This window comes from Sitophilus oryzae, unplaced genomic scaffold (genome assembly GCF_002938485.1).
Source record: "Sitophilus oryzae breed Bouriz unplaced genomic scaffold, Soryzae_2.0 scaffold_1428_pilon_pilon, whole genome shotgun sequence".
In the NCBI taxonomy this organism is placed as follows: domain Eukaryota; kingdom Metazoa; phylum Arthropoda; class Insecta; order Coleoptera; family Curculionidae; genus Sitophilus; species Sitophilus oryzae.
In genome coordinates, this window is record NW_022146091.1 from 2000 (window position 1) to 12080 (window position 10081).

At 39.0% G+C, this 10081-nt stretch overlaps 1 protein-coding gene across 1 annotated transcript; it reads right to left on the bottom strand.

Moving 5' to 3' along the window:
* Nucleotides 1-1688: 1688 nt before the first annotated feature.
* Nucleotides 1689-2756, bottom strand: LOC115876224 (craniofacial development protein 2-like). Its single transcript, XM_030891923.1, has one exon. It carries the CDS (start codon nt 2754-2756, stop codon nt 1689-1691), a length of 1068 nt encoding a protein of 355 aa, XP_030747783.1.
* Between the last annotated feature and the right edge of the window lie 7325 nt (nt 2757-10081).

Below are 10081 nucleotides of genomic sequence, written 5' to 3' on the forward strand. Positions count from 1 at the left end.
TTTCCGTTTTTTAACTATTTGAAGCAACATTCTTTCCGTTCCCATACGTCGCAGAACTTCGTCATTTCTCACGCGATCAGTCCAAGGAATCCTGAGCAATCTTCGAAATATCCACATCTCAAAGGCCTCTAGTCGGTTCATAGTTTTTGCCTTGAGGGTCCAGGTCTCCACGCCATATAGTAGTACTGAGTATACGTAGCCTTTTACAAAACGGTAACGTAGGCGTAGACTCAGGCTTTGGTTACTCAACAGAGTTCTCATGTTCGTGAATATTGCTCGGGCTTGTTCGATCCTGCTTCGAATCTCCGTGTCTGGATCTAGGTCTTCGGTAATCCAGCTGCCGAGGTACTTAAACTTCGGGACCTGTTGAATCTGTTGGCCGTTCACCGAGATGTTTAGACGGTCGATCGGGGTTCTGCCAACCATCATAGTCTTCGTCTTATCGATGTTGATTTTTAAACCGAGTCGCTCGCCTTCCGCGGATACTCTATCGATAAGTCGCTGTAATGCTTCTTGGTTATCAGCAATGATGACTGTATCATCAGCGTAGCGAAGGTTATTAACCGCGTAGCCGTTGATCTTTATGCCGTCGTCTGTGTCCTTTAAGGCACTGTCAAAAATGGCCTCCGAATACAAATTAAAGAGGAGAGGCGACAAGACACAACCCTGTCTTACACCCTTCTCTATTGGAAAACTAGAGGTGGTTTCATTTCCTACCTTCACCGATGCTATCTGGTTTAAGTAAAGCTTTTTTATGAATGCCAGGTCGTTCCTGTCCACCATTTTCTCCTCTAGAAGTTTTATAAGTTCCGAGTGGTTGACACAGTCGAAGGCTTTCTGGTAATCTATGAAGCACACGCATACATTCTTTCGCTGGTCTCGACACTTCTGAAGAAGAACACTCAGACTGAATAATGCTTCCCTTGTGCCAAATCCCTGTCTAAACCCAAACTGTGTGGTGCTGATCTCCTTTTCACATCTGTTGTATATTCTTCCGTGAATTATTTTTGTGAAGAGCTTTAAGACCTGGCTCATTAAGCTGATCATTCTAAACTGGTCACAGTGGTCAGCATTGGGTTTTTTTGGTAAGGGTACGAACACCGAGTGTAGCCAGTCCTGTGGTATTTGACTCGACTCATATATGTTGTTGAACATTTGCACCAAGACTTCAATGTTTTCCTCGTCCAGCAGTTTTATTATTTCTATATAAATCTCATCTGGTCCTGCTGCTTTTCCCTGTTTTCCCTGTTTAATGGCCTTTATGATTTCTGACTTTAGTATTTTGGGTGCGGTTTCGCCAGCGCAATTATCCGTAAAGATTCTCTGTTCATTTTCGCGGAATAGTTGTTCGGTGTATTCTTTCCAGTGGTTCAGTAGGCTGCTAATGTCAGTTATGAGTTCGTTACTGTCATCTTTTATACTATTTGACTTGTAATGTTTTGTACGTCCTGTTGTTTCTTTTACGAGCTTGTGTATATTGAAGTGGTCATGCTTTTCTTCCATTGTCTCGATCTCAGTGCACTTATCTTCCATCCACTGCTCCTTAGCTCTGCGTATTTCCCTTCTGATTTGTTTATCAATTTCTTTGTACTTGGTTTGATCCCTATTCTTACACAGACCGCGCTCAGCCATCAGCGACAAAATCTCGTCAGTCATCCATCTCCTCCTTTTGTATGTAGGTGGTCCAACTATGTTATTTGTAGTGTGACTATTGCGTTCTTCAAACGGTCCCATGTTTTTCCGACATCATCCGGTGGTTGAGGCAGGGTCCTGATTTTGGCAATTTCCCTATTTATTTCCTCCTTTGCTTCCGCTCTTATCTCAGCTTTCTTTAATTTGTTCATGTCGACTTTCTTTCTCGGCGCCCGTCTTAATTTCTTTAGTCTTACTTTTAGTGTTCCTATTACCGGGTTGTGGTCCGATCCAATATCGGTCCCTGGATATGTTTTTACTCCACTTAATCCATTTCTATATCTTTGGCTGATTAATAGAAAGTCTATTTGGTTCCTGACGACATAATCTGGTGTGTGTTGCGGTGACTGCCAGGTGTATAGCCTTCTTGGGGGAAGTTTAAACCATGTGTTTGCGATGATCAGTTTTTCTTCTTGGCAAAACTGAACTAACGTGTCACCTCTTTCATTGCGTTCTCCTAAGCCATACTCCCCGACCACGTCTGTCACGCGGCCTTGACCGACTTTGGCGTTAAAGTCACCCATAACCACCAGGATCTCCCTCTTCTTCACCAGTTTCATTAGTTCTTTTATTTCCTTATATAGTTGTTTTACTTCGTTTTCTGGCCTGTCTGTCGTTGGAGCGTAAATCTGTATGATGTTAAGATCTACGGGATCAGCCTTGAGCTGCAGGAGGGCTGACCTATCCGAATATGCCACAAAATTCTTTACCTTGTTGTTCACGTTTTTATTGACTATGAATCCAACCCCATTAAAGCGGTTAGGTTGATTGTTTCCGGAGTAGTATAGTGTTGCTTTTTCGGTTGTACATTGGCCGCTGTTCGGCCATCTGATTTCGCTAAGGCCCATTATATCTACCTTACAGCGTTCCATTTCTTGTGTTAAATTATCCAGCTTACCAGCCACATACAGGCTTCTTACATTCCAGGTTCCCAGCTTAAGACCTGGAGATGTGTCCACTTTCGGGTGGGTCCTAGCATTTTTCTTCGTGGGTATTCTTAGCACCCCTTGGCTATTGAAAGCCTGCCACGGACTAGGGGCCATCATCTGTTGTACTTCTGCCATGGTTGTCATTCTTGGAATCATAGTGCAGTAGTTTTCCAGGGCTTTCTGCACCGCTGTTCAAACGCCGTTCCAATGGTTCCCATCGCGCCGTTTGATGCCCGTTGCACAGCCGCTTTAGTTTCCATAACACATGCCTGTGCACAGTTCTGAGATGCCAGCTGCCACACCTCAGTGCTAGTTTTGGTCCGCGCCGGGTATTTCCCCATTTCCCCGGTACCACCCATATCTGGGAGGCATCCCCATCCGCCAGCCGGGGACGCGCCCGATGGGGGACTAGCAACCCCACAGGATTTGCTGACATGCTGAATGCAATATGCAATTTTTTTATGTATCTATAAATTAATATATTTTTTCTTTTTCAGATGGATCTAGTGTTCTGGTTAAGATACTGTGCAAGTTTTGCTATAATTTTATTACGATGTTTGAAAATAAAAACGCGTTTTACGAGGAATATGAATCCGCCAACAGAAAATATTATTTCTTCTGTGTTCATCAATTTTTAAAACATTTTAAATCTATAACTTACTATTTAGGTATTCTTATTTCTACGGATTTCAGGTTCGGATAGGTTGTGTTGTTGTATCGAAGCACTTAAAAACGGAGAGGTCATACCTCCAGAAGAACGGCTTGAAGCCGAGGAAATCCGTCCGTGCATGGAAACGTATAGTTAAATTAAATAAATTGTAAATATTCGCCCTTTCCAGGAGTTTTGCCTCCTGGAAGAGGTATCCCATTGAGGATGGTTGTGAGTCCTAGATACCTGATATCAAGACAAAACGAACGAACCAACTCTATTTTTATATTTTTAATCCGGATGGGGTTCGATATAGGTACCTATATAGACAATTTGAGATCAATAAAAAGCGTTTTCAAATTAATATATCCATATTTTAATTTTTTTAAATATTTTCTGCTAAGTGTATTCAGATTTCTACTGTAAAAAGGTGATTTATGTATGTGTTCAATCCTAGTTCTTATTATTATTTTATGCTTTTTCAATACTACATACTGCATAGGTGTCTTAACCAGAACATCCTATGTGTATTGATTTTCTGGGACATCTTCAACTTAAATACCATGTTAGTAATTTTTACAGTCTATAGAGTGATGCAATGTGCCAAGATGTTTATTGTTCCTGAGAGTTTTTAATTTAATAAAAAAATATAAAATTTAAGTGTTTTATTTATAATCAATATTAACCAATCTTTAAAAGAAAGTAATGTAATATTACAATTAAATAAAGTAAAAGGTGGTAGTTTTACTACCATTATCGTAGTTAACTTCAAGTAAAAACTATAGTAAAACAGTTTTAAAATTACCTTTAATTTACAGTCCATTGCTGTAGTAATTTACTCCACTTAGCATTTAATGATGACAAGAAACAGCTCCACGCATAGTCATCTTGACCGAGTTAATACATACACACAACAAATAAACACTTGAAGTTGTTGTCCATAATGGATATCAAAGGGCCTCAGCATTAGAAGATAGCTCCGGGTGGTATTTGACAGGAACAGTATTTTTCACAGCAATCAAGAATCCGCCACCATCCTTTTTTTTGAAGAACTTGATGTTTGTCTATCATACGTCGGAAAACATTATTACTCTATGTTAACAGTTCATTATTCAAAATTGTTTGATTCAGCCAAGTCTCAATAATTCCAAAAATATCGTAATCGTCAGATATCACGTTTTCATAAAACTCATTAATTTTAGTCGTAAGATCTCTCACATTCTGATTAAAGATATGTAGTTTTCTATCATTAATTTCTTAACAAAAATAAAAGTATTCATTATAATGCTATTTAAAGAGAATGTATATATGGAGCACATTTTAGTCCCAGTAATTCCAATAATATTGTAATCGTTAGGTATCACGTTTTCATAAAACTCATTAGTTTTGGTCCTAAGCCCTCTCACATTCTGATAAAAGACATGCAGTTTTGTATCACTTAGTTCTTAACAAAAAAAATTATTCGTTATAATGAACTTTTTAGAGATACGGCAGTTCCTGCACTTCCCGATTATTGTAAAACATCTCGTATTTTCCGGTTGGCAGCGCGCATAGTAGGCCTGCATAGCGAAGATGAAATTGAGATCTGCATGTATCACCTACAATAAAAAGAAAATGTGCTACTCTTTACTATCATCAAAATATTTAAAGTCTGATTTCTCCAGTTTGTCCTAGCTCGTTTCTGTGAAATATCCATCTAAATTTTTCATAAACTGCAAGATCCATTTTGTAACAATTATCACGTTCTTTCATATTTTTCAAATACATTGTCGGAGCCTTGGCATAAGGAAAATGTCCCAATGCATAAAATAATGGAATTGTAAGCTCATTACAATATAAATGTAACTCTCAGTCATATAATTTATCAGGCGCGATACAATATTTTAATATTATCACCATCTGGTATTAACTTATCTATAATTCACAAATCTTATTTTATCATCAAATCAAGTAATTTTTTTCTCAAAAATTGCTGCTAAAATCTTTAACTGTTCATTTTAAATAATTTCTGTATAGTTGAAGTTCTCTATTTCGAAACAAGCATGGAAAATGTGTTTTCATCTTAACTAACTTAAGAGCACTGGTTTTATCATATAGCTGTTAATCGGGGATAGCTGAAAATAATCATATAGCTTTCATCTATGATAAAAGAAAATGTGCTACGCTTGTACTATCAGGAAATGTGCGGGGGATTGAATATTTAAAGTCGGATTTCTCCAGTTTATCCTAGCTCGTTTCTGTGAAATATCCACACCTAAATTGTTATTTAAATTTCTGCTAAAATGTTTAACTGTTAGTTTTAAATAATTTCTGTATAGTTAAGGTTCTCTATTTCGAAACAAGCATGTCAAAGGCGTTTTCAGTTACTCAGCGAGCTCTACTCGGGCTCTAATTATAAACTTTCATTTCATCATTTAAGGGCGCTCGTTTTGGGTATGGTCTCATCATATAGGAATTAAACTGGAATGCTTCATCTCCGCTACAAACAAAATATGCTGCGTTTGTACTATCAGGAATGTGCGGGGGATGAAATATTTAAAGTCTGATTTCTCCAGTTTATCTGAGCGCTTTTCTGTGAAATATTCATCCTTAAATTTTTTCTATAATCTACAACATCCATTTTATAACGATTATCACGTTCTTTCTATATTTTGTAAATAAATTTGCGAAGCCTTGGCATAAGGAAAATGTCCGGGTAAATAAAATAATGGAATCGCGGAAGCTTTTTCAAATATAAGTGTAACTCCCAGTCACCTAATTTATTAGGAGCAATTAAATCTTTTAATACTGTAACCATTTGCTATTAACTTATCCATAATTCACAAATATTATTTTGAAGTTTTTTTTCAAGAATTTCTGCTAATATTTTTAACTTTTCGCTTTTAATAATTTCTGTATAGTTAAAGTTCTCTATTTCGAAACAAGCATGGCAAAGATATTTTCAATTATTCGGCGAGCTTCTTTCCCAGGCGATCATTAAACATTTTCATTTCATCACTTAAGAGCACTCTCTGTCTTGAGTATGGTCTCATCATATAGGAATTAAGTTGGAATTCTTCAGTTAGGATGAAACATGTGCTACTTTTTGTACTATCAGGAAAATATTTAAAGTCTGATTTCTTCAGTTTATGCGAGCTCGTTTCAATGAAATCCATCCCTAAATTTTTCATAATCTACAACATCCATTTTATAATGATTATAACAATTTATCACGTTCGTCTATATTTTGTAAATAAATTTGCGAAGCCTTGGCATAAGGAAAATGTCCGGGTCCATGAAATAATGGAATCGTAAGCTCTTTCAAATATAAATGTAACTCCCAGTCACCTAATTTATCAGGAGCAATCGAATCTTTTAATACTATAACCATTTGGTATTAACTTATCCATAATTCACAAATCTTATTTTCAAGTCAAGTTTTTTTTCAAAAATTTCTGCTAATATTTCGAAACAAGCATGGCAAAGGTGTTTTCAATTACTGGCGAGCTCTTACTCCCAGGCTTATCCCGAGCTCGTTTCGGTGAAATCCATCCCTAAATTTTTCATAATCTGTAAGATCCATTTTATAACAATTATCACCATTTATCATGTTCTCTCATATTTGTTAATAAACATTCGAAGCCTTGGCATAAGGAAAATGTCCCGATGCATGAAATAATGAAATCGTAGCTCATTACAATGGAAATCTAATTTCCAGTCACCTAATTTACCAGTACATGTTTATGTATATGTGTAATTTATCAGTTGCAATCAAATCTTTTTAATACTGTAACAATCTGGTATTAACTAATCCATAATTCATAAATCTTATTTTTATTTTCAGGTCAAGTAATTTTTTTAAATTCTGCTAAAATTTTTAACTGTTCATTTTCATTAATTTCTGTGCAGTTGAACATTTCAAATATAGTTGAATTTTCTTCTTCATTTATTAACCTCCGAAACTGTATTTCTTTCCACAATCTTAGCAAAAATAATCTCAATAATGGTTGTTGTAATAAAAATATGAGCACGTGCTGCTATAGCATACGCACATGTACGTCCAAACATGATTTGATCAATAGTGTTTTCAGCAAGTGCTTCTTTCATTCTATCACCCATGATATAACCAATAAATCATATAAATGACATACCAGTGTGGAATGAACCCAATCTCACGCCAATAAGAATTTCATCAAATAATTATAAAGCTAAAGATATATCAATGCTTTCATAAATAATAGCTGAGCAAATATTACGACATTAGCATTATTAACAGAATTAGTCATATACAGGTTGTTAATTGGTTTATTACTCGCAGCAAGAGCTTTTATGGTTGAAATATGGCAACCCGGCCCCCTGTCGATAGACGACGCGACGGGACGAGTCGGCAAAACCCTATAAGTACATGCGTTCTCAATAGGCAGTGTTGCCATTCTGTTCCCTTTATCAGTAACTCTCCAGTTAACAACTTGTATAGATCGTGTTGCAATCACTTGGAGTTGTATTAATAAATAGTAAAAAACTCTCGTTTAAGTGTCCAAATATTGTACATACATTTGTTAAGAGGTTTATGATTCCATCCAGGAAATTTACTATCATTTGCTGGCTGAGGCGCACCGCTGACGCGTAGAGCATCTCTCGCGTAACTCTGACGCGTAACACGTGCCCGACGACACATTCTTGAATTTCAATTATCTGGTTATCATTTTATAATAATTTGTTCATATCCTACACCTACGAAAGCTGGGTGTTCTCCAATAGGAATATTTCCCATTTCAGCAATGGTAAATTCAGCGGGAATACTTTTAATCGTTTAATAAGGTCTATTACTCAGTATTATTATTCTATATATTATTTAATAATCTCTATTACTCATTTCGTTGCCTGGAGTAACCATTTAAATAAATCCCATATTGTGCTCTTTGTAATGAAGTTCATAAAATTTCTAGGACACCCTGTATATTGTGTTAATATTATACTAGAATAATAGAGACTTGATTCTCTTTTAATAATGACAGGCAGTGTATTTTATTGTTAACTCATTATTGTAATGAACTTCATTAGTGTTTCTATTGTTGAATTAAATAAGTTAAATATTTAATTGCCATTTTGTAAGAGAGTTTTGATCGGTTTGGGTCGCTGTGGTTCGGTGCGAGAAACCGAGACGTTTGCGCCGCTCTCTCTACCAGTGCAGGTTGAGTGGAGGGGAGCGTCAGTCGAGTACCTCGGCTGCAGCAGCTCCAGAGAGACAGTTTGTGGTCGCACGTGAGACAGTGAGGTTCGAGTCCGGAGTGCCCTGCCAAGAGTCCTAAATACCCTGCTGCCAGCCGCCTGCCGCCGTACTGTATAAGGTAAGCACCCACCGCCAACGTGATCGAGAGTAAGTCGTATTCTTTTTATTGTTAATACCGTTTACTGTACTGCCTTGACGCGTTACAGGGATAAGGGAGACAGAGATAGTTATATTCGCTCAGGTAGACCAACTGTCCTCTAGCGAGGTGGGGGGCTATTTGACCGGAACGCGCGAACACGGAAAGCTAGCAAAACTTGTATTCGTTCAGGTGGGCCAACAGTCCTCTAAGGAGGTAGGGGCCTCGTTGATCGGATCACGTGGACGCGAGGGGCGGAGATATTTGTATTGGCTCAGGTAGGCCAACTGTCCTCTAGCGAGGTGGGGGGCTATTTGACCGGAACGCGCGAAGGCAAAAGCTAGCAAAACTCGTATTCGTTCAGGTGGGCCAACAGTCCTTTAAGGAGGTAGGGGCCTGGTTGGTCGGCTCACGTGGACGCCAGGAACGATTTCTTTTGTTAAAGAAAGCAATGAGAGTGAGACAGATAACGGTTAAGGTAGTTCAGTAAACACACGGGTCGCGAATGTTCACGGAGCTAAAACAGGACTTCGCCCAAATCCCGAAGCTGGTTTTGTAGCTCCCGTATTTTCTAGGTGTGTCGTCCGGACGACACCCTGCATCAGTGACGCTGGACGGGATCTCGCCGAAATCCCGAGGTTGTCCTGACCGGGCGGTGTGTGTGCGGGCTGCGCTTATCCAAATGACGTACAACTCGCCGAGACGTCGCTAACGTCACGATCGATCCAGGGCTCGCGTGTGTGTATATCCCACAGGACGCTGTTAATTTCGCGATCGATCCAGAGCTTGCGTTTGTGTATCCCTCAGGACGCTGTTAATTTCGCGATCGATCCAAGGCTCGCGTTTGTGTATCCCTCGGGGCGCTGTTAATTTCGCGATCGATCCAGGACTCGCGTGTGTGTATATCCCACAGGACGCTGTTAATTTCGCGATCGATCCAGGGCTCGCGTTTGTGTATCTCTCGGGACGCTGTTAATTTCGCGATCGATCCAGGGCTCGCGTTTGTATATCCCTCGGGACGCTCTTAAATTCGCGATCGATCCAGGGCTCGCGTTTGTGCATCCCTCAGGTCACTGTTAATTTCGCGATCGATCCAGAACCCGCGTTTCTGTATCACGGGACGCTTTTAATGTCGACGCCGATCCGAGGTTCATGTTTCGTTGGCAAAACGGACGCCGTTCCAAGAAATATTTAGCTGTGATCATCGGGACGCCTGTAACGACGTCGCCGCCGTTTAGAGAATCGCGTCATAGTAGAGTGTGTTGCTCCGGTACTTATTATAGGTCTGTGTTCATTAGGACGCCGCTAAATTCGACGTCGATCAGGAACTCGCGTCGTCTTATTTAATAGAACGTCATTTCGGGAACGCGTTTTGAATTCGCGTGATAGAATCAGTCAGAGAGTTGCATCTCGGGAATAATCGATCAAAACTCTAGAGGTACACGGTTGTTATTGTAAATTTT